Raw genomic sequence first — 26,096 nt, forward strand, 5'->3', positions numbered from 1 at the left:
CTCCTGCCTGCCTCAATGACATCACCTCATCTCTTCTTAAGCTTATTTCTGAGGCTTGAAACCATCTTTAGAGATTCATCTTTATAAAAAATATTATTCCTGGGGCTGCCTTCCATTATAAAAAAATGTCTTTCAGTGGGAAAAAAATGCACTGATACGATCAGGGATGAGGAAGAGGAGCTGACATTTGGTGGACACTGCAGCATTTTAACATTGGTGTCCATTTAATTCTTAGCATGCCTGGCAGTATATGTCACAGATGAGGACACTGGTGATGACAGGGGCCCAGTCTCTCGACTGACATGAGGCAGAGCTTGTGTGGTCTGCTCAGGGCCCTTCACCCCACCCTATGTGGTCTCCTAATTTGTACCAAACAGTTCTAACAGTGGAGAGGCTGAGCAGAGAAGTCCAGAGTCAGAAAGATAGGGAAAGACAGATTTCGTAGGGTCACCCCTGAGCTATGGTTTGAATGTTTGACTCCTCTGAAACTCAGTTGGAAATTTCATTGTCATTGTAACAATACTAATAGGTGGAACCTTTAAGAGGTGACTCGGCCATGAGGGCTCTACCCTCCTGGGTGTGTGGGAGTGGTATCCTTATAAAGGGGTGAAAGCGGCCCCCTCTTGCTCTCTGTTTGCCCTTATGCCTTTCAATGTGTGATGATTTAGCAAGAAGGCCCTCACCAGAAGTCAGCACCTTGATCTTGGACTTCCCAACCTCCAGAATTGTGAGGAAATACATTTCTGTTCTTTACAAATTACCCAGCCTCAGGTATTTTGTTATAGCAGCACGAACGGACTAAGATACCCCTGGTTCTAAATACTAATCAGAGAATTTTTTGTTCAACTTGTTTTTTTTCCTTCCCTCCCAAGATTAAGACAAAACAAAACAAACATCCTAAATGAGGCAAGATGGGGGGACAATGAAGTTGTTAGCCTGTCTTAGAATTTAAGTCCTCCAGCCCTCCCCCTGCCAGTGGGCCCTGGTCTGCCAGTGTGGGCCCTGTCCTCTCGGCAGTCATTTGCTTTCAAGCCTGTTGGGTGAGAGTTACTTTGTGAACCATTCAAAACACTGCCTACTGCTGACCTAGATGTTAGCAAATGGAATTAAGAGGGCCGGGTCCTCCTGGATCACCCCCTGCAGGTGTGCACATGCTCGCACTTGCACAGGAGGACGGGCCAGCCTAACTCCGGGGCTGAAGTATGTCAGCAGAAGGGAGTTGGCTGAATAATAAAAATTTTTTAAAATGATGATACTTTCGGATTAGCTATATGGATGAAATCATTAAGAGAAAACTTTATCCTGGACTGGAGCTGGAAAGAAAGGAGCAAATGAAGAGCTCTTCTCTCATTCTGGGGCTCTGAACCCAGATGGAGGAAGGTATGTGCTCAAAGGAGAGAAAGCCTAAGAGGCAGGAACCCTTGTTCTGAGCTCTGCACTTACTGTCTATAGGATGCTGGCAAGTTGCTCACTACATCACATGTGCAACGGGAACAGTAACTTAGCAGTTGGAAAGCAAGAGGCTAGGCCCAATGCCTTTGAGTACCCATCTAGTTTTAAGACCTAGGGAAGGATTCTGGTGGTGATGAATGTTTGTATATAAATAAGCGTGGTCATTCCTTTTGAGAAGAAAAGAAAAACGAAAGGTAGAGGATCCTGGGAAAATGGGGCATGGGTGTCTGTAGCTGGGTCAGATCTGCTTTGAGTTAGTAATGGTGCCACATTCTTTCTCACTAGCAAGAGAAGTTTTGGAAATCTGCTCTTGGTTGTGAGCTCTGTGGCTGTCTGGTGCTCATTAGTCTGTGAGCTGGGGAGAAGGTGGGGGTTCTGAATTGAAATGGGGGTGCAGGGGAGACTGGTCATGCCCTAGAAAAGTAGTCTGTAGAGGAGAAGCAGAGAAAAAGAAAAGGGGGGATTTTTTTCTTCTCTAAGCAAGGTTGGTAAGCTTTCGTAACTCTAGAAATTTTTCAATTTAAACCAAATAAAGCCTGCAGTGACATTTCGTGTATCATGGCATTTGCCAACTGCTAGAGAATAGCCCAGGTTCATTACTGCCTGCTAAGTCCTGGATGCTTTTTAACAGGGCAGGCTTAGCTGCCCTGTAAATGCCATGGTGAAAACCAACATTTTAGTTATGAAAAATGCTCAAGTCCTAGAACACAAGGTGAATGGGACTGATCAACACCAGCACCTTCTTACAGATCCAAGAAGCCCTTTGTGTTGGCCCCTTGGCAGTTATTTATGAGATCTCACTGATGTTTATGAGATCCCACTCGCTTTGAAGGCTGCAGAATGGAGTGCGAATTGGTAGCCAGTACCAGGAAGTAGAAATAAATAACTGGGTCTGCCTATGTGTGAGAAAAATAAAGTGATGCCTAAATGGACCTGTAGCCTCTGTCTCACACAGGACTCTGCTGGTGAGATCTTTTCTGGGCGCATGTGTGCTAATATAGGAATATAGTTGAGATGGCACTTATAAGGAAGACCTTAAAGGGACTCTGACCTCCAGAAGGACTCTGAAGCTTCCCCACTAGCATCCTTCTCTGGAGGGAATAGAAACTCCACAGGTTTAAGAGGTCTTGGGTTGGGGCTAAAGAATTGGCCTAACAAGTTCCCAGACTAGTTCCCCTAGTCTTAGGGGACCCCACTTCCAGAAGCAGAGATAGGGAAGAAGAGCAGGACTTCATGACTGTGACTATATGAACACCTTTTTTTTTTTTTTTGCAGTAATTATCGACAGCTCATGCATTCATTTAATAAAAATGGAATTGAAGACTTTTGTAAATGTCAGCAAATTATGAGATAGCTAATAATATTTTACAGTTGAGAAAACTGAGTTTCAGACAGAAGTAACTTATACTAATTTAGTGAATAGTAAATGGATGAATTGGGAGTCACACCAAGAAGATCTGGGTGTTCCAAGTGTGCCAATCTGGGTTCTGTATTTTTTTATTATTATTAAAGGCAGGCATATACACAAAACTGACTTACCTCTACCCCATATCTGGTGGAAAAGAAAACTAATTCCTATGTCACCCATATCTCTAAAATTCCAGGAACTTATGTTTATCTTAGTCTTTTCCTCTAGTTTCCCATTTCCACTGAATTCTCCTCTTTTCTACATCTTACTGTATCTCTAGTCTGCATCAAACTCACCATGGAATGTGAACACTTTTCCACTAAGACCTTCCACTCCCACCAAAGAGTTCCTGACTCAAAGCAGTGTAATTGCAGATCAAGAGAGTAGGATGTGGCTATACTTCAGCACAACAAAATCATCTTTTAATGTATCACAAAAGAAATGTGTGCTCAATGGAGAGAGGAGGGATCAAAGGTAGGAGAATAATAAAATAAACATGAGAAAGCCTTCCTTCACCTACCATTGCTTCTCAAAAGTTGTTTCACTGTTAATAATTTCAGGTAGCACAAAAATAAAATAAAAATTGAATTTTAGGCACATCTTAAAAAAAATTTTAGTGTTCCCCACCCCTGGGAAACTCTCTGCCTTGGTTTTCACCTTTCCCAGACTCCCTTCCTTGTCAGACTTCCTTGATCTCTATCTTTCTTGGGTCTTTCCCCAGCTCTCAGGATATCTCTCTTATTTTCATCTGCAAGGATTTTGGGGCCTCTGCATCTCCCTGTTTATCCTTCTAGATGATGGTCTGCATCCTAAGTTTTTACCACCAAAGCATCCAACCAGATGTTTTGCTAGACAAAATCCAATTATATATGGAGAGTTCATGTGTTTTTAACTCTTAAATTAACAACCCATTCATACCCTTTCTTCCTTCTCATACTGGCTTCCCCTCCCTCCTGTACTTCTCTTCTCTCCCCTACCCCACCTGTGCCAAAAGTAAATAAAATACAGTCTCAGCACTCAAAGAGCTTCTTGCCTAGTAATGGCATCAAGAAATTCCAACAGGGAATTTCAACAGGTTCACACCTATAATCCTAGCTCTCTGGGAGGCCAAGGCAGATGGATTGCTTGAGCTCAAGAGTTCAAGACCAGCCTGACCAAAAGCAAGACACTGTCTCTAAAAAAAAAAACTAGCCAGGCATTGTGGTGGGTGCCTGTAGTCCCAACGACTTGGGTGGCTGAGGCAAGAGGATTGTTTGAGCTCAAGAGTTTGAGGTTGCTGTGAGCTATGACACCATGGTACTCTACCAAGAGTGACAATGTGAAACTCTGTCTCCAAAAAAAAAAAAAAAAAAAAAGAAGAGAAAAGAAAACAAATCCCAACAGAGTGTGGTAGGTGCAAGAAGAAGAGTATTATAAGATTTGGTGGAGGAATATAAAAGGAAATGATCTGACCCCTTTTTCATTAGGACTAATTATAGAAACATGATGCGGAGTTTACTTGTGCCATATAAGCAAGTTTGGTGAAACTTGCTTGGTGAAACTTGTCTCAGTTGACAAGTACTTAATACATGTTACCAGTTATTATCTTCTCAAGGTGTTTAGAGTGGGTATTAGTTTCCATATTTTACAAATGAGGAAGGTGAGTGGGAAAGGCTAAGAAACTTGCCCTACCCAGCCAGTATTCCCATCCAGGCTGATCCAAAGTTCACATTCTTTACCAATGCTTAGGTGGGTCTCCTTCCCTTCATTAACACCATGTGGCTTTAGCCCTTGGATGCCCAGAATTGTGCCAGATTCCCTCGTGTCTGGGGCCTCAGATAACCCTTTTGTCCCACTATGCCCCTGAAGATACTTCCTCAACATCCTACATTCTGAGAGGCAGAAACTCTGGTTTGTTTCTATTAATGTAAAGTTGAACCATATGAAATTGCCAATATTTGGCCTCTTAGACCTACAGAAATGACAATTTTATATGATTTTATATGATTTGATCCCATACAAGGGCCCAGATGAGTTGTGGGTGGCCCTGATTCCTTGGCTCTATTCATCTGTGAGAACCAGGACTTCCAGACAACCCTGCATCTTCCTACTAGAGAGGATTGACTGAGAAAAAAAAAAAAAAAAAAAAAAAGATAAAGCACCTTGGCACTTGATTTTCTTCCAGTTAACAGACCCAGTGACTGAGTATGAAATACCTGAGTCAAGCTCCTCGTTTATATTTGGTTCCTGGTGTCCCCCAAGAATATCTGTGTAATCTGTAGTGAATCCACTGAATGCAAGATTTTGCTCTTATCTCTATTTCTTTCTTGGAGTCCTGACATACAGCATCCAGGCCCAAAGATAGCATCAAGAGCTCTAAGATTTGTTTTTACCAAGCCTTAAATCTGAGATCAAAGTGAAAGACAGGGTTTCCTGAGTAGTCAGGGAATGATTGTGAGAGAAAATGAAACTATTTGCCTGTGGAGAAATTTTCCACGTGTGAACCATAAATTCTCATTATCCTGCTTGGGGCCAAAGTTAAACTTCCCCAGAGCTAGTCCAAGATCCTCATAGTAGCCTCCAGGGTGTTCTTTTCTACACAATTTTCAGAAAGGGGGAGGCATACAGAATGGCCATGACCTGCCTCCTAGATGGGAACCCTCAGAATTTTCCCAGTATGCTTTGTGGCCAAGGAACCTGACATGATAGAGCTCTGATATTTTAGTTTCATCTAAATTAACATCTTGCTATTCAACAAATATCCTTTAGCTTCCTGCCATATTGCTTAGAAATCTATCTTCACAAGCTTGCCCTTCACTCCTTCTCTTCTGTAGCAATAAGAATAGGATCCTTCCAAACCTTCATCTCCACTCTGGATTCTCATCCTCTATGACCTCCCAAGGGACCTAAATCCATTCATTTTTCCCTCTTCTCTGTAGCTTTAATTTCTTCTTCTCTACTAGCTTCTTCTCATTCTGACTTAAACACATTCAAATATTCCACCTCTTAAAATAAAACAAAACAAAAATTCTTCCATCTCCAGTCTCCATCTATCTACCATTTTCTCTCATCTTCTCAATCTTCTTGAACATAATGTCTACATTTCTTTACCTCACATTCAATTTTTTACCTATATTGGGCTAATTTCAATCCCTCTGTATTGAAATTGTCTGTGCCGGGCCAATAGTGGCCCTTTTATTGCTAAAACCAAAAGATACTTCTTTTCCTCATCTTACGTGACCCCTATGCCATAGTTAGCATTGCTCACCACATCTTTATTTTAAAAGCTTATTCCCCTATACTTATGAACACCCAACTTTTCTAATTTCCTTTCACTTTTGCAGGCTCTTATTCTTTTGCCCATCCCTTAAATGTCAGTTGACCTCAGCCTTCCAACCTAGATGGTTTGCTCTTCTTACTCTGCATTCTCTCCAAGGGTGAACCAAACACCCACATGGCCCCACTGTCATCTACACATGATGATTTCTGATTTACCACCTGTACCTCAAATGGTCTCCTGACCTCAGTCCCTATCCAAGACTCCTGACTGAGTCACATACCTCACACTCAACACGTCCAAACTGAAGCCAGAGTCTTTCCCATCCTGACCCCTCCCCCCATTCTCCCTACATAAGGCAGCACTATCCCTGGGTCATCCAAACCAAAATCTGAAAGGGACTCTTGCCTCTTTTGTCTTGTATTCCCTGTAGACAACCCGTCTTCCAAGTCCAGTATGCTGTCTCTTAAGCCTCACTCAAGTCTAGCTTTCTCTTGCACCTACCATATTCTCACTAACTGGATGTCACTCTTTCAGTCTTGTCCTTCAGAGTGAAACTAGTGTGATCTTTCTCCTCAATGGGTCCGTCTTACACTTAGGACAAAGTTCTAACTTCTGAGGTTGGATGATAAGGCTGTACATGATTTGGTCAATTCTTACTTCCTGCCTCACTGTGTTTGTGAGCCATCCTGAATTTGTCTAAGTGCTGCTACCCTGTAGGGTTCGTGCATACTATTCTTATAATCATTGTTAGGGTCCAACTCAAGACACTTCTCTGAAACTTTGCCTATGACCCAGTTGTGATGAAGTATTCCAGCTACATAACTCTGTTGCCCATGATACTTATTTCTACTGGAAGATTCTTCACACTCTAGACAAAGAGAGTGTGGTTCTTAGGGGAAAGAGAGTGTGAGAGGGGTCTCGTCTTATTCATTGCTGCCTGGAGAATACTTGGCACAATGATCTGCAAACACGGAAATGCTCATCAACCTTCTGTTGAATGAATGGAGTCACTAACAAATAACTCATAAAGTGTAAGAGTTGATGTCCTCTTCTTTCTAATTAGCTATTAACAGGGGTAAGAAAATAATGTTTCATGCATATGTGTTCCTACAGACTGTAATGAGTGCTTACGTCATGCTGAGTATCACTATCCTTTCATTTAACACTTACAGCCTTCTGCAAGGTTGGGATTAGCCTCATTCTGTATGTAATGGTCAGATAAGCAGTTATTTGCTCAGGTGAGAGTTGGAAGCCCTGGGTTAGGGCCCTAGGTATAGGATCCTTTCCATCTCAATTTGGTATCAGACATCAGTCTGCTTTGATTCTACACTAGTCTGACTTCCATTCATTCCTGTCCTAATGGCTTTTTCCACTGGCCAAATTCTTTTTCAAATTTAAGGATATCTAATGGCATGGAAAATATATGTCAATGAACAAATGCAGGGAAAGCTCACCCAGAAATACTGTTCTAAAAACTTGGTTTAGTGGCTGTTTCACAAAAGCAAGGATTTGGTGTCAAAGAAAGTCAAAGGTTAAGAAACAGGAGTTTATGGGTTTTTATCACCCATTTGAGTGGAAATGACTTTATTAAACTGTAAAAGTCATTAGCCCTTGAGGATAGTATTTTGTGGTTTTGTCCAGTGATGGAGTATGACTGTGTGTGTGTGTGGGGGGGGGGGGGGGACGGTGTATAGAGGGTGGTTATACCCCAAAGGGAAATGAAATGACACATAATGAGGGGCAACTATTGGTTGGGAATTAATTTTATCTTCCCAAAATACTATAATGTAGATATTTGGGCTATCAGAATAAAATTCTGTTTGAGCAAGTGTCTTAGTCCATTTAGACTGCTGTATCAAAGTACCATAGATGGGTGGTTTGTAAGCAACAGAAATGTATTTCTTATAGTTCTGGAGTCTGTGAAGTCCAAGAGCAAGGCACCAGCAGATTCTGTGTCTGCTGAGGGCTGGCTTCCCCATAGACAGCTGTCTTCTCACTCTAACCTCTCGTGATAGAAGAGGAAAGCAATGTCAAATAGTGGGCCCCTTTTGTAAGGGTGCCGATCCCATTCATGAGATCTCTACCTTCATGACCTAATCACCTCCTGATGGTTCCACCTCCAAATACCATCCCCTTGAGGATTAGGTTTCAACATATTAATTGTGGGGGACACAAACGTTTAGAACATAGCAGCACGTCATCATGATCACACAGGAAGTGACTAAACTAGATTCAAAGTTAGGTTGTCTGGTCCAAGGTGCTTTGCAACATGTGGCAGTGGATTCTGGAGTTCGTGCTATAATTTTGCTAAGATATGGGATTTAGGGTAGCCATTAATCTCTCCAGGCCTCAGTTTTGTCATTTAGTAAATGTGAATAATTTTGAGGGACACAAACTCTATAAAACGCATACTTTTATAGAGTTGTCATGATTAAACAAGGCAGTATCTATAAAGTATATTCCTATACATAGTGTGATATAAGTATTAGCTATCATCATCATTATCAACACCCCTGCCAACTTACTTTTGGTCTCTCTCTCTTTCCAGAATAGGCAGATCAGATTTTTCTGAGCCATAAGATCAATGATTACTCAGAGCATTTCTCCTGAACACTTTAGCATTCTTTGGAATTTAACAATTGGTCAAAGGTATTGGATGTGTGAGTTAGGACACAAGCCCGGAAGGACTAAGAGTATTGTTGAATAGCTGCAAAGTAGATCACAATTATATGATAGACAAATAATGCATCTAGTTATTTGGGAGTCTTACCATAGGCATTGTTGTTTCATAATAAAGGTTAATGTTTTCAGAGGGAGATAGCAGTTTAACCAGGCATATTTGGATGTTCCACTTGGGAGCTGCTACAAACCTATTTGAATTGACTTGACAAAATTTATAGTAATACTGAAAGTACACATCATATATTAAGTAATGTTTTTTTTGAGTTCTTAATAAATGTCTGGAACTGTGCTAAGCACGTTGTTATATTTTTTGATCTTCACAACAATCCTTATGTATGGGACATTTTTATTATTTCCATTTTATAGATGAAGTAAATAATTAGGGCTCACAATTATTAAGTATTATCAGGATTGTACAACAAGTAAGGGGGCATATCTGTCATTTGAACCAAGTCAGGCTGCCTCTAGAGTCCATGCTTTTTAAGAACTATTACCATGAACTCCTTCTTGTGGTCCTTTACTGGGGCTTATTAGCAGTCTACTCTGAGGCTGATCTTATGGATACCTCAATATCCGGACTTCTTTCACATATAGATTTGATCAACCTGAGGCAGACTCTCCAAAGAAGAGGAGGGGCAAGACCATTCTCAGATGGAGAGAGATGCCCCTGAGAGTTAACATTCAGTTCCAATTAGTTCCTTCCCTGTATACACAGTATCTTCCAAGTTGAAACCAGAAGGACCACTGGCTTATACCTTACAGGCAGCTGGCCTCCCAACGGGGCAAGGCCAGACTCTTCCTAGTGCAGCTCCATTATTATTATTCTGTAATGAAAAATAGATTTGATAGTAGCAATTAGAGTTTATTTTAGGCCTTTGTTCCAAGAACAAATTAAAGTTTCCACTGTGCCTGGAAATGATATTATTTGGAAAAGCTAGAATGTCCTGGACCAAGAATGTCTTTGCAACATCTTTACCTAAACTCTCCTTTTTTTTTTTTTTTTTTTTTGATTTTTTGTGTGATTTTCCAGTATCCTTCTATTTAGGACTTGGAATATGTAGTAAACATGGCCAAAGGATTCTTCACATCGATTTGGCTTGAGCTTATGGATGAGAAGACACAACTTTAAAAAACTTAATGAGCTTTCCTGGCACTGACCTTCTAAGAGGGAGAGTTATGAACCATCATATTTTTTCAAGTCAGAACTTGTAACACAGGATTTAAGGAAGGAGTAGTTTCTTTTCTTTCTTTTTTTTTTTTTGTTAAATCATAGCTGTATACATTAGTGCAATCACCTGTACCCATTCTAAGATGCACCATAGATGTGGCCCCACCCATTACCCTCCCTCCACCAAAACCTCCCCCATCCCTTCCCCTTCCTTGGCCCTTTCCCCATAGTCTTGTGCTATAGTTGGGTTATAGTCTTCATGTGAAAGCTATAATTGAGCTTCATAGTTGGGCTGAGTACATTGGATACTTTTTCTTCCATTCCTGAGATACTTTGCTAAGAAGAATATGTTCCAGCTCCATCCATGTAAACATGAAAGAGGTAAAGTGTCCATCTTTCTTTCAGGCTGCATAGTATTCCATGGTATACATGTACCACAATTTGCTAGTCCATTCGTGGGTCGATGAGCACTTGGGCTTCTTCCATGACTTAGCAATTATGAATTGGGCTGCAATAAACATTCTGGTACAGATGTCTTTGTTATATTGTGACTTTTGGTCTTCTGGGTATAAACCTAGTAAAGGAATTATAGGATCGAATGGCAGGTCTATTTTTAGGTCTCTAAGTATTCTCCAAACATAAGGAAGGAGTTTCTTAATACTTTGGTTTCCGAAACACCCGGGAGAGTTAAATTTTTTAGCAAAAAAAAAAAAAATTTGCTTTTATTTGGACACATAGTCATAACACATATTGGTCAATGATAAATTTGTGGCTGGGTTTCTTGCCTAACTGCTGTGTCTTACGGGGGGGGGATACAGGGAAAAGGTAGGGTTAGTTTCCATACTTATAAAAAGATGACTTTTCTATTATGGGAGAGTTCATAGGTCAGCAGTTCTCAACCTGTGGGTCATGACCCACAGAAACTGTATTAAAAGGTTGCAGCATTAGGAAGGTTGAGAACCACTGTCATATGTGGTTAGTCTTTACAGTAGAACTAATAAATAGTTGAGACAGTGTGGAATCTTCAAAGAATTGTTTAAATCAGGAGGAATTGCTGGACGTGGCTAGGTGTGTCTGGAGTGTGAGAACTCATTTTGTGATTTGGACACTATTTTCTCTCTAATTGTTTGCTCCTCCTCCTGCTTTTCTTTGCTATTGTTCATTGGGTGTTTACCAATTACCGGATACTTGTGAAACACTTTATATACAGAGGGTGCCAAAAAAAGTATACACATTTTAAGAAAGGAAAAAACGTATTAAAATTGTAATACTCAACATATATCAATAACAAGACATGAATACAGGTCACATTGAGCACCGTTGTAATTGCAGAAGGCAAATGTGACTTGAGGTATCACATTTTTAAAACAGTTTTTCCTTTCTTAAAATGTGTATACATTGTTTTGGCACTCTCTATATATTATCTCATTTAATTTTCACACAAGCCTGTGAGGGACGTATGATTGTTATCTTTGATTGCCAAATTAGGATATCAAGGCTCATGATGCTTAAGCAACTTGCCCCAGATTAAACTAACGTAAAAGGTAGGGCCAAAATGCAACCCTAGGTCTCTCTGGCCCTAGACCTTGACCTCTTAACCAACACATCATACTGCTTCCTCCCTAAACTTTTCCTGTGCTTTGTCCCCAGGGACAGGATGAGAACATCAGTCAATGTTGTGGGTGACTCTTTTGGGGCTGGGATCGTCTACCACCTTTCCAAGTCTGAACTGGATACTATTGACTCCCAGCACCGAGTGCATGAAGATATCGAAATGACCAAGACTCAATCCATTTATGATGACATGAAGAACCACAGGGAAAGCAACTCTAATCAGTGTGTCTATGCCGCGCACAACTCTGTCATAGTAGATGAGTGCAAGGTACCTTTCCCATTCATGGATATCGAGACCTGTATATAGTAGTGCATGCTCCATTTCTTAAACAACAAACACAAAGCCCTGCATGTATTATTGTCACCCTTATTTTTTTAAGGAATCATGTAACCCAAGCTTCTATGAGTCCCAGATCATCTAACTCTGTGTCTAACATGGTGGAAAATCAACAGGTCTAACAGGGAAAGAGCCAATCAGTTGCTTGTTTCACTTATGTGATGTTGAACGATATTCATCTTGCCCCATCCACCCCACTTGATTAACTGGATTGGTTTTCTTGAATTTTTGCCCAAGAATATAAGGCTTTCAAGTATTTCTATTCCTCAAAAGAAACACCAAGAGAAAGCCCTAGCATCATTTGATGTATATAGCATCGTGTTCCTCTTTGCTGTATATTATAAGTTGGTCAAAAATGTGTCTATATGACTTTGCACAACTCTCTCTCTCTTAATTATGTTTGTGAGAAGGGTGAGTTTTCATTTGGAAGTCCCTTTGCTCCAAAAGTGGGGAAGCAATTTCAATTAAAGGATAGCTAAAAACACTATATCCACGCACTGCCAGGAAGTGCCCTCTTTCCTGCAGCATGGATGTTCTGGGCTCTCCTCCAAGCTGTTGGATGCTAAGTCTTCAAGCTTGATGGGCTCTGTCTAGCCTTTACTGTAACTAACTTGACATTGTCAAAATCAGAGTGTCATGACCAGAGTGAAGCAAACTTGGACAAACCCTGGCAGGTGAGCAGAGTCAACTCTGGGGGTTGGTTTGCTAAAATGATTCCATGTAGCAGCTGAGGAAAATCTAAACCCAACACAGGTATCTGGTACCATTTTGATTTCCACTGACAAGATCCCATTTAACCACTAATTTCTTCTTGTCTTACTTCCGAATCATTCCAAATACATACGAGGATTTTTGCCAGGCAACTAAAGGCAACACAGACACAATTCCCTTTGCTGGCCTGTAACATAAGTCTAGAATTCTAGGAGACCAGCACATTATTTTTATTGGCCCTTCTGCATCAGATACACATGTGGGTAAGTCAGGGCTCTGATAACAAATTAGGGAGGGAATCTACCCATCAAGAGACAAATGCATAAATCAGTGAAAATGATTCAAATTGTTAGGAATTCAGATGTACCTAAAGGGCATAATCCATTTTCCTGAGAAGTTAGTGTTTCCCACATCTGAGTATATGTGTTCAATTGTTCCCCATTAAAATGTTAGTTTGGGTCAACAAACATCAACATTCTTTGTTTTCTTTCTTTTTTTTTTTTTTTGAGACAGAGTCTCACTTTATTGCCCTCGAGGTAGAGTATTGTGGCATCACAGCTCACAGCTCACAGCAACCTCAAAGTCTTGGGCTTAAGCAATTCTCTTGCCGCAGCCTCCCAAGTAGCTGGGACTACAGGCGCCTGCTACAATGCCTGGCTATTTTTGGTTGTAGTTGTCATTGTGGTTAGGCAGGCCCGGGTTAGATTCGAACCCACTAGCTCTGGTGTTATGTGGCTGGCAGCTAGCCGCTGAGCTACAGGCGCCGAGCCAGCAGCAGCATTCTTCTTAACAGCTTTATGCTCTGTTATATTTAATGATCACTGACTGTGTGCCTTGTTGGGTTCAGTTGAGCACCCCATCTCCTTCCTATGACATCCTGTATGTTGATCATTCATCAAGTATTTATTGAGTGCCCGTTATCTACAAAGCCCTGAATTAGGCAGTAGAGGAAAGAAAAAAAAATTGTAGTAAAAAGTTGTAGTAGGGATAAGACCTGAACTCAAATTATTTCCATACAAGGAAAAGAATATGAAATAAAATGAAATCACTTTTAAAAAGTTTCACAATTATAAGAAGAATCCTATTGTTCATTGCTCATGGCCCTTTTGGAGCTTGTCAAGAGGCTTATTAATATTCCATTGGACATGTTTTGAAAAAGCACGTGTGTGGGTCTGGAGACATCTTTAGACTTCAGACTTTCTGGATTTACTTTTTTTTCCTTGAAAGACATCAAGTAACTTAGGAGAAATTTTTTCATTTTTTTTTAAAGTAAAGTATTTCAAAGTCTAAAGGAAGATGTTTGTGAATTATCCCTACCACCACAAAGTAAGCCCACAAGGAGTGAGACTTTGTCCCCATTTGTCCTACTGGCTCCCAGCGCCTAAAACTGTCCAGCATGTTATAGGCTCTCACTAAATATTTGTTGAATGTATTCTTGTAGCATCTTTATTCCTTGCTGTATTTCAGATAACCTTTTTTCTGGGATAGTTCCAAATAGGTTGAGGTTCAGTCTGTCTATAAAATTGACTATCCAAGCAACCACCTGCAGACTCTTTTGGTTAATTAGCCTTTAAATGGTCAATGATCATACTGAGCAGGTCGTGAAGATGATTGAAATTGCCCTTTTGGTTCAATAAGTATGTTAGCTGTTCGCATTTTTTTTTTTTTTTTTTTTTGTGGTTTTTGGCCGGGGCTGGGTTTGAACCCGCCATCTCTGGCATATGGGACGGGCGCCCTACTCACTGAGCCACAGGCGCCACCCGAGCTGTTCGCATTTTTAATGAAGCGATTTGGTTCATCAAAGTGAAGGTTATTCAGTCCTCAGCCTTTGCTAGGTGAAGCGAGTTGACTCTTCTCACACTAAACTTGGGAAGGAGGCAGGCAGAGCTATGGATGTGAATTTACACTCTCCAAGACTATCTGGGACACATTTGTTCATTCCTTTAAACTTCTTTCTCGTCAATTCTCAGTCTCACTATTAGTTTCTTTATAAAAACCAAGACGGGAGATGTCAATGCTTATTGCCAATGCCATTTCCTTTCTTCTTTTCTATTAACCAGGTGGTTGGAGCAGAAAGGGGTGAAATGGTTGGGGAGTGGAGTCCTGGCTTTCTTTAGCCCAGCCAGGAAAGGAAATGCCAACAAAACAAAAGTTGGGACTGCTGTCCCAACAACTTTTGAAACATAGGTCCCAGTATTTACAAATAAAAAACAAAACATAAAACACTTACCCCCATGTGCTACCTGGCTCTTCCAAAGACACCATGCTGTGACTGATAATTTTGCACTGCTATTGATAAGGTTCATTACCGAGCACCAAATGGGCATGTTTTAGGTCACAGTGAACAGGCAGCTTTCTCCAGGCCGACAGTCTGTCCCTGGCAGTCTTTCTTGACAGTTCACTGAAAGGGAAACAAATTTGCTATAGCTCTGGTCAAAACTATAACCACTTCAAGCATTGTTGTTATGCTGGTCTCTCTGTTTTCAAACTCTTGCCTGGTAATAGTAGTTTGAAGTTATGCAATAGCTTTTTAATTTTAATTATAATTACTGCATGTGGAGCAGTCATTGGTGAATTGCATGGTCTTTCTTAAGAAAAATGTGGGACTAATAGGAATCGGAGGCATGAATAGTTTTTATTTTCATTTGCTTGGTTCGTGAAGGCCGCCTGTTTCTCCGCTCCTTGCATGTTGTGTGTGCTCATGATGCATGCTTTTCACTTCCACTTGAGTAAGAAGAAGGTCAGATTTCTTTCCAACATTGCTGCGTTTGTCATATCTCCATATTCTAATGCTTCCATAAATCCAGTCTCTCCATTATGTGGAATATCAGTCGTGGGTTTAAGTTTGCACATGACGTTGAGGACAGACAGATATAAGGTAAGCTAGGAAAACTACTTAGAAGTGGAGGAGAGTACCTCCTATTCTATGCAAGGGTTCAGTTCACTTTGAGCCAGAGGAGAATGATATAAATGGTCTGGTTATTAATTATATTTAATTATTAAATACCTGCAGTGAAATAACTTAGATATACGTTGTCACTGACCTCAGCCTTTTACTCACCCTCCTCTTTTCTTTTTAATTTTTAAAGCTGAGATAACTTATTTGGTAGAGCCAAACCCACACGATTTCTGTTTTTAAAACTTGGTATGTATAAAGTCCGCCTGGCCTCATTGCAACTGAACCTTTCACAAGCATGAGTAGAACTAGCTGCCTAGTTCTGGATTTTTTTCTCTGTGGTTGTCTGGAGGAACACATGGGCACTCTATTTTAAGGACTATGTGAACGTGTGATGGGTCTATGAGTAGTCAGACACCTCACAATCCTCAAAACAAAGACATTATTCCCCAAATTGCAAAGCATCTGTAGTATCTCAATACCCCTAAAGCAATGTGGAGTTTTGAAATTCACAAATCACTGTTGAAAATCAAGACAAATTCAAATTCGATTTGGAGGGAACTCCATCTAAAACTAGTATTTTGATCACGTAGTCCATGTGTAACCTTGGATCTGGTGCTTCTCCACATAACCAAAAACTGGACTTTTTTCTGCTTCATGGACTGTAAGCTGGATGTTGATGGTAATTATTTTCAGGTAACTCTGGCAGCCAATGGAAAGTCAGCCGACTGCAGTGTTGAGGAAGAACCTTGGAAACGTGAAAAATAAGAATCTGACTCTCAGCAAATTCTTGCATAAACTCCCCAGCATATCTTGTGGTAAAAGATGACATAAACAAGCTTTCTTTAAAAAGGAAAAAAATTCATATATTTCTATGTTTACTTAATCTGTTAGCTGAGGCTTAGAGGAGCTATTATAAGTCAGTGATGACAGGCACGGTGCTGTGTCTTTGCCAAATAACGCTTTATAGTCGTCTAATTTCCTCACTGGTATTATGATTGTTTGAATGGATGCTGCTGGAGGAATCTGAGTTGAAGACACGTTCCTGCCAGCTTCCCTTTTCTGTCAAGATGCAGAAACATGGATGCTCTTTTCCCAGGAGCCATGACTAAAGCAGTGTGGTACACTCCGGGGACCTGGGAAAATGAGCAGACCCACTGTGTGTCATTCCTTAAAGTGTTCTCCATGTCCCCCTGTTGTGCACAAGAGATTCTGTTAGAAGCCTCTAGAAGTAACTCCCCTTACACGTCTTACAGAGTTTGCACATACATTGATTAAAAGCAAATACCTGTCTTAGGGAACTCTAACAAATTATTGTCTAGGTACTCTTTAAGATAAATGTTTCAAAGAGAGTTTTAGTGGGAGCCAGACTCTGCAAGGAGCTGATAATGGGGCCCATTGTGTTTCTGTCCCACCCTATCTAGTCTGTGTGAATAATGATTGAAATTTCAGAGTATGTTTCATAATCATCTCTAAATTTGATCATGGATTAAGAAGTATTTTACATATAACCACTGTACATATTGATGAAAGTAAGAGAGCACAGTCAACATAAAGTTTAACCAGATTTAAATATTCAGATTCAGTTATGTTTGGTTTTCATTCATCTGGCATAGTGAAACTATGTCGTCCCCCCCACCTTTTTTTTTTTTTTTTTTTTTTGTCTTTGTTTCGCCTATATGATTCTTTTTGGGGGTTTCTAACTAAGAAGACATTTTTTTTTTCTTTGCTGTTTTTGGCCAGGGCTGGGTTTGAACCCTCCACCTCTAGTATATGGGGTCAGCACCCTACTCCTTTGAGCCACAGGCAGCACCCCCTAAGAAGACATTTTTAATCTGCAAACTATTTCAGTCATATTCTCATCAATCTAGAAGGCCTGATCATTTTAGCATCCTTGCACCTGGAGGACACTTGTGTCCATTGTGCCTCTTTGGTATCATCTCTTGGTAAAACAAAACAAAATAACCCCGTTACTTACCTAATGTGTAGAAAGCTTTGTGTTGTGTGTGTCAAAGCACATAAAACCAGTTATGGGACACAGGTGGAAGCAGGGCCAGTCTTTCTCCTCAGTCTTCTGAGTGGAAAGGGACAGAAAACAAACATCTGTACACAATTCTATAAAGGTGACACTGCTATGGGAGAGAGTCTAGGGAGGATTGAATTATGACGTGAGAACAAAGAATGACTCTAGACAACTTCACAGGTGGAATCTTGTTTAAGGCTGTGAAAGGGTAAAGGGATAAATAATACCATAGACATAGCACAGTGCCTTGCATGTGGCAGGCAGCCGGAGAATCCTTAATGATTGGGTATAGAAGCTAAATGTTTAATGTCTGCACTATCATTTTTTAATTGAATAACACACAGTATTTTCCTAAGGTCGCTGGGTTTGAGAGTGAGCTGGGGACATGAATCACTAATAAACAAAGCACCACTGACTCTGAGGAGTGCGTAGAACCCTAGTCCATGGGTAGGAGTAGGGCTTATCATTTGAGATCAGCAGAAGGTTGCTGAGATGTTCATGGTTACAGAACCCAAATTCTCTGAGGTGAGGGTGTTTATGGCTTAAAGTGCCCTTTATTACCTACTCCTTGTGAATTCTGTCTTCCAAATCAGACACCTTTGGAATATACAAGAGATGTGAGATTCTAGCTGTTTTTGTCTTCTAAGCCCTAGTTATTTTTGGATCAGGATCACTATTGACAGTATTAAGCAGATTTTGGTTTTGGTTTTGAAATGACATTGGTCTTTATTTTCATTCCATGGGCAGTTAACAGGGTTGCCAAAGATATACTCAAATGTAGTAGTGGAAAATATATCCTTGACAGTAGGCATTATGGGCCAGGAGGACAATTCCTAGATTTTGCTTTGACATTGGCTGAGACTGTCTTTAAGTGATGCTCCAAGAGCTTTCTCATGGTAAATAGAAGGTTGCAGGCAAGGATTTTTGCTGTGGAAGGCTGACTTGACATTTGTATACACTCTCATGTTTCTTAAAGGAGTGGTCACAGGGTTGATTTCTCAAAACTCTGCCTAAAAATCTTTCTGGGCTGTTTTATCTTCACTTTTTCCCTAGCTATCTTGTTAGCCTATAAATATATAAACAGATAATGTATTCAGAGCAAATAAGGTTTCTCTGGTTTGAGACTATATATAATACATCTCATGAGAATATACTTAGGAGGTCATGTTTAACTGGAAATCCAATTAATCATATTAAAAGGAAACAATTTTTCAAAACTCAGGACTAGCCTGTGAATTTAGGGTATACATAGAGTTGACCTCTGGCTTTTTCAGGCCTCATTTACTCTCCCCATGTCATTCCCATTGGGGATTTCCTTTCCCAGCCCATGTGCCATAAGCAGAACAAATGGATCAGAGTAGTCCTGTAATAACCTTTATCTAAATAGCATAAGTATAACTTGTCAGTAATATGTGTAGATTTGTCCTAATAGGTCTAAATAGCTGTGAATGCTTGTAATAGTCTACTAACATTTGATGCATAAATGTTACATTTACATACGGAGACAGCAGGGTCGATATGTACACAGCAGCCCCTAAGTCCCATGCGTCAGGACTTTGGCAACACCAATTTATTATAGGCTCATTCACTTTTTTTAGGAATCAAAATCATTCCAGAGAAAGCCAACTAAGTAGACATTAATCCTTCTCTTTCTCATTCTTGCCCTTGGGAAACTCAACTGGAATCATCATTATTACTCACTGAAATTCAATGATTCAAATTCAAGTGAGAAGAGTAGCTTGACTCTCAAAGCAACACTTTACCTTAGACTTTTAACGCTGTGGCTCCCATACAAACAGCATCAGAGAGTCAAGGTGACCACCTACATGACACAAATCCCCAATATAGGATGTTAAGTGATGGGATCCGAACCATGGAGCTATCAGATTCAATATTTTGTTTCTTAGTGTATGGAGAAATGAAGCCCATGATCTTGTTGCCTGTGGAAGTTAACATGCCCCATAAAGGACAAATACATATTTCTCCTCTTTGACTCCTCCTCAGCCTGGATATTCACGAGAAGGAAGAGTGTCAGAATACCTAGATCCTGGATTTAGACTCATGGAATCTGAGAAGGGCTTAGGGAAAATTCAGTTCATGGGCTGATTCCTGGTAGGTGATGCCAGGAATCCCAATGACCAGTTAATTAGGTGGTCTCAGGTCAGTTTCACTCATGCCTGGAGAAATGTATCCTTTGCCAAAGTAGCTAATCAAAAAGCCCTTTGGAGTGAACTGGTTGGGAAACTCAATGTACTGGGTCTCTCCCCACAAAAAAAACCCCTATCTTGCCATGGTTTTGCAAATATCACACTTTCCTTTGCTCTCAATAGCAAAATCTGTGTTATAATTTTTTGCTTTTGTCAGAATTAAGGCTTCTGCCACCTGTGCAATATTTTCCCATGAAACACAGCAATAAATCCACATGGGTATGTTCTTGCTCAGAGATGATTCTCTGTAGTTCTGACTCCTAAAAAACAAGTCTCAGCAGCTCTTGCCTGGTTTGATGACTAAAAGTGCACAGCAGTTACACCCTAGTGGAGGTGTTTTTTCCCACTGAGCTGCTCCCTAACTCTCAGGGCTATCCAGGTGTCTGTCTGGGCTATGGGTTTACTTTGCTTGTTCTCCAACTGAACTCATTCCAAGCCAAAAAAAAGGACCAAATGGGATTTCCAGTTATTGTTGTACTTGCCCTTTAAATAAGAATGCCAGGTCTTGGGGCATAAGAAGATTAAATTAAAGCAAAGAGCCTGAAAGAACTCTACAGTGAGAATTTTTTAAATGTAGTTGTCAAAGAAAATTAATGGTCCCAATGTTGAGACATCTTCTACAAGAAGAGTCACTTCAAGGCCAACCCAGGCAGACTTTGGGTGGAGTGAGTTCAAAGCTAAATATAAATACGTAAATATTGAGCAAACATTTCCTTGTGATTTTCTCTAAAGGAAAACCCAATTTTCTGCTCTTCCCCTTCCTTTCCTTTTATTCTATGTATCACTGCTGCTTTATAAAGAGACAACTTAGTAAACCATCACACAAGTCTGTGCAAGTGTTGGTTTTAGAATAGATAACAGCAAATCTCAATTGAATAGCATACAATTTTATAGAATAACATAGTTAATGCAGGCAATGACATAGAGATGATAAGAAATAACACGGTTTGGTAAAGGGGACATTTGATGTAGACTTTGCCCATTTTTAGCTGTATGACTTACACAAGCCACTTTATGTCCCAACTCATTTTCTCCCATAGAAAAAGTGAAGAGATTAGATTAAATGATTAAAGTTCCCTTCTAGCCCTATGAATCCAAAGTATTAGGATCTCTGTTTTACTTTCTTCTTTATTAAGAGGCTCAATAAAATAAAATGTTATTTATATTTTATGTTGGAGGAACCCACAATCATGAATAATTGATTTAGATTTTTCTCATCTCCTTTGGGAGAAATTAAATTCATTGGCTGTTTAACAACAAGCTTGGAAGGTGGCCACCTGCATCCATAGTTTGATGTTTTGGGACACCAACCAACATCCTTTTATAAAAGTTCCCTTTACCTCAACTCACTGTCCTAGTAGAAGTAGCAATTCAGCTCAGGGAAAAGTGCTGCCAGTGTCACCATGAGGGGACCCGATGAACGGATAGCCCCACCCAAACTCTTGCATCATTCCTGCTGTAGCAACAGAGCCCACTCTGAATACCCAAAACACACAATTTTCTCTGAACAGTCCTAATTGCCAACCCAGTATGGGAATTTGGGAGCCTTTGGCAGAACTTGAACACTCTTATGAAATTTGGTGCAAGACTTACACAATCACAGCAATTATCTGTAAATACCTTCTCTCCTCTGACTGTATGCACATGTGCACATCCATTCATAAGTCAGCTAGATGGAGCACTTTCTCTGAAGGGTTATGCAAGGATATTTGATTGAATTCATATTCCAACTTCCCTGTCCTTTATCATGGACATCACTTTGCAGGGAGTAAAGCTCTCACTGACCAGAATGGAGTTTTCTGACTATCATCTCCCTCTTCAGTGCCTGAGGAGTTTCCAGGGTGGATGGGACACTTGCCTGGTCCACAAGGTGCATGTCACCAGCCATCACTTTTGAACAACCCCTTGCCCTTTCTGACACCGTTGCTTGAATTTTTGCTCTTCGTCCAAACTTTGCTAAACACAGAGTAGAGTTGGTATTTAATGTGTTGCAAGCACCTTTATTGCTAGAGAAGACTTCAGCTCTTTACGTTTGGGGGATTGAGATATAAAACTGGGCTTAAAAGGATTGGGCTTTGTATGTTTGTCAGTTTTTTCCATTGGCACAAAAGACCTGATGCATGGGCCACAAGATAAACATGATTTCTTAATTGATCTGTATAAGAACCTGTGGAAAAATGAGTTCCTATTTCATTCATTCTAAATGATATCCTGATATACTGATTAGTTTTTTCCCATGTCCAGCCTTGCTTCACCTTTCCACTCCCAGCCCAAGTATCCATTTTGATGTTTCATAAAGTCCTTCTGGTTTCAAGGCAGGGCCCTTTTATGTTGAGCATAAAACCACTACTGGAAGAGACCTCACTGCTTTGCAGAGTCAGCACTTGACCTAGAGAATGGGCAGCAACAGGCCCCCAGTTCCTCTGGAGATACCCCTCAATCCCTGGGCAAGTGCCAGAACCTGACAACCAACTGTTACCTTTTTGTCCATCTCTGTAGAGATGGGGATGGTGCAGGTGGAACCTCCCTCCTCCTGGGGCTCTGTTTGTTCTCATGGCAACAATTTTGCCTCCCAGGAAACAGCCTGTTGCCTTGATTGGGGACAAATACACACACCAGCCAAGGCAGTTGGTCCAGCACATCTCTGAGGTGTCTCCCCCATGGACCAAATTCTCTAAAATATATGATCAGAAAGTTGGCTCTTTGCTGGTTTAATACTCTGTGAGAGTTACTTTCCTTCCTAGAAACATCCTTTGATGTCTAGATTCTTCTATAAATGACCTTAATGCCCTCCCTTCCTCCTTCTCCTGGAAAACCTCAGCATTGCATCTCCATGTTGCACAACACGGATCAGATTATCTGATCACTATAGAGATTTGTATATAAAAAGACTACTTTTTTGAGGATTTTTGTATATTGTTTTTCTATTTGTTTTCTACAGCTTGAGGAGAGAGCTGGCGAACTGTGAATCTAATTTGATCTTGTTGCCAGCAGATATATTTTGGCTTCCTGGTAAAAATCTCTGTTACCAGGAATAATCTATTGCCCTCTGATCAGTATTGCACCCCTAATCCACAAATTCCTCCAGCCCAATCTTACATTCTTTTTTAAAGAAATCCCCAAGATTCTTTGCTGTTATTTATAAAGAGCATGAGAAAGTGTATTTATAATCCTGGATAGTATATGTTTAATATTAATTTAGCCTTTAATAATGGTATAGGTTTGTATCTATTATTCAGAAACACAAAGAACTCAGTGTAGACTGAATTAATCCACTTAGTATCTGTAATTTTACAGACAGATATTTTCTTATGGTATTTTCTATATAACCACACACGTAGAATTACAACCAATTAGAGCACAAGGAGTTTCTATAGCAATCTAGAGCCATCAATTGTTTCCTGACTACATAATCACATTTGAAAATTTGAAAAATTTAAGAACCCAGTCCTTAGTGATGCAATGAACAAAATGACCACTAAGAACAAGGAATTGTTTAGATCCCTTAGCTGGTTAGGATATATGTCTTAAATGATTAATCTTTTTTTAACTCAAGGAATGGTGCTGATTTCTTATTTTTGACACCAGGCCTTGTTTTTCCAGTTGAGCATTCTAATTCTGCTTTTCTCTAAGACTATCGAAGACAAGGTAATAATAGTGGAATTCTTTCTATATTAGAATGTTTCCTTGTTTTCTAAATGTGTATGTGAAAATTGGCTCAGAAAAATTTTGAGTAACAGAGACTGAGTATGAGTATTAGAAACAAAATCAGGACAGATTTGTTGCAATTAATTTTTGCCAAGCAAATTGGTAGTCAGTGTCACATGGTTACATGAACTGAGCACATACTTTTTAAAGAAAATTTTTTAGTACCAGCTATGAAGCAATACTGTATCACTGGGGGCTGGAAGTGGGGGCTTAGAATCACATTGAAATTGTTTAGAGGCATCCCAGGTAGATTCTGTCCTCAGGTGAATAACCACAAACTATGTAACTTCCCCAAAAGGTAAAATAATAGCCAGTGCAAAAACAAGGTGTCTTCCGCCAAACACAGTTTTTGATGTGGTGTTGGGACTAATATTTCTATTAGTATTAAAAAGTAGTCAGTTACATCAAAAATGTACTGATATGTATTTGAACTTGCTCTTCATTAAGCAAACAAATTAGATATGCCCTCAACTGGCAACGATTGTATCTGTTTTCAAGTACAGCCAGCTGTCAAAGCATGAAACTCTTGTGTGTACACTCTGATACTTGGTTCACGCATGAAGAACAGTGCCTATGCACTTTGTGTAGCTATAATGTAGGTATCTAGGTGTAATTTCAGTGAAATTGTGTATAGATGTATTGTAATTTAATTTATATGTTATTTTTGGCTATTCATCTAAATGCAGTAGATGTGTTGATTGGTGTTTTGCAAACCCTTTTTACCCTTCTTAGATATCTGGCTGTGAATCATTTCTCCTCTTTCTCAATGTGGTCTGGGGGATATATTTAAGTGAAGAACTTATCTATAAATCCTTTGTATTGATGATTGTTTGAAAGTCTGTGTGTGTCCAGCACCTTTGTAAATATGCAATTCAGAGCAGGGATGGGCTGGGTGTGTGTCCTGGTTCTTAGTGAAAGGTCATCCCACGTCTGTATAATATGCAGTGAATGCAACTGTGGAGCTTTTGATTATCTAGGCTTATGTAGGTTTAGAATGAGGACATTTATCTACAGTCCTCCTTCACTTGGTGGATTTGGCTCAAAGAGACAAAAGGTTAGTTGGCCCCTGTGCATGTTAGCATCATGTCCTTAGGGAAGGGTCAGCCTGTCCGGTTGCCAAATACTCTTCATGATGCTCCTGACTTAAAGTTCTGAAGAGCCTTGTCCCCCTTTGGTTCTTAAGTCAGGTTTTGGGAAAAACATTTGCTGACTAACTGCCATGCAGGTGAAATCCCACAAAAGCACAGTTCAGGCTGTAAACGATGCAGTTATCTGCAGAAAGGTAGAAAACTAGGAGCACATGAGTAGCCAGAGGGGCAACTGGTGAAGCACAGATCCCACATATGTGAGGGAGTATAAACTTCTCTACCTAATATGCTCTGTGTGCATGTTTTGGATGAATGATGAGATTAACTAGTGAAAATACACACTTGCCTCCTAAAACACACATTCTGTATAATTATCACTCAATACAATGCTATGAGGTCTAGAGTTCCTGTAACCCCTTTCTCTTCCCCAAGGACAGAGAAGATAGAGCCATGTGCTTTAGAGAACACTAAGTGTCCCTCTCTTTTCTCAAAAGGAGAGAAGCCTAAGATATTCAAGGGCATGAAGCACATTAACTTGCAGTGGCTTCTCCAGATGAGTGTAGTGAGGGGAATACAGTGGACAGGCAATTTTTTCCTTGAAGATGTGGCTACTTCAACTCCTGTCAAATTCAGGATGGAAAATTTATGAAAGAAAACCAGCCTGTATGCAGGATTCTCTTTGAAGATTCTTGTGTTCAGAAAGAAATAATAATTGCTTTCCTAACATTCACAATCCCCACTGGTCTGAAGTCATGTTGCATAGAGCATATATAGCACATAGTGTTTAAACACTAATGAATGCAGAAAGATAAGAGCTTCAACTGAATTTTTGGTTGTTTCTTATATACGGTACTAGAAAATGCCTTGTTAGCTAAGCACATTTTGGGTAGTTGAGGTCTTTTGTTTCCACCTTTAGCTTTCTAAGCTTTATTACAATGTGGACTGATTACTGTAACATTTTGTGTGTAAAATAACTGGATATTCTTTATATACTGGAAATAACCTGTGAATCCAAAATTTCACTAAGTGTTTTAACTTTTGTGTACATATCTCCCTTCAATAAATGTGAATTCCAATTCCTCTTGGTTGTTGCCTCTTCGTCAATTTCCATTTTAGACCAATTGTTGGTTACACAGTAAGGGACTCCAGTGCTCCTTTTGGAGAAATGTACAGATTGAAGGCTACCATATCCAAATGCATATTTTCCAGGAAGCCTAGATACATAGTGGAGTCACATCTTATGATCTAAAGTTAGTGGGTTGGACAAAAATGGCATATAATCAATGAATCCATGGGATAGCCCCCAAATGTCAGGGGCTTAAAACAACCAAAGTTTATTTTTTACTCATGTAACATGTCCATCACCAATTGGCTGGGAGACTATGCTCCCCGCTGTCCTCACTCAGGGATGAGAGAGAAGCTCTGTGTTCATGTTTCTGCAGTTGCCAATGCAGGAAAAGGGGAACACGATATATCAATGGCCAAAGCAAGTCACATAACTCCACCTAATTTCAAACAGGCAAGGAAGCTCAACCTTACCAGG

General features: G+C 40.1%; 1 protein-coding gene across 4 annotated transcripts in view; it reads left to right on the top strand.

Annotated features, from left to right (window-relative positions):
* Nucleotides 1-25,631, top strand: part of SLC1A2 (solute carrier family 1 member 2) — a 161,355-nt gene extending 135,724 nt beyond the window's left edge. For all 4 annotated transcript variants that reach the window (XM_053560074.1, XM_053560078.1, XM_053560076.1 and 1 more), the window contains 2 exons: nucleotides 11,620-11,851; nucleotides 16,224-25,631. In XM_053560074.1, the coding sequence (XP_053416049.1) occupies nucleotides 11,620-11,851; nucleotides 16,224-16,295 (304 nt within the window). In that variant the 3' untranslated portion in view covers nucleotides 16,296-25,631. The remainder of the gene's footprint in view (nucleotides 1-11,619; nucleotides 11,852-16,223) is intronic.
* The last annotated feature ends 465 nt before the right edge of the window (nucleotides 25,632-26,096 follow it).

Source organism: Nycticebus coucang, chromosome 14 (assembly GCF_027406575.1).
Source record: "Nycticebus coucang isolate mNycCou1 chromosome 14, mNycCou1.pri, whole genome shotgun sequence".
In the NCBI taxonomy this organism is placed as follows: domain Eukaryota; kingdom Metazoa; phylum Chordata; class Mammalia; order Primates; family Lorisidae; genus Nycticebus; species Nycticebus coucang.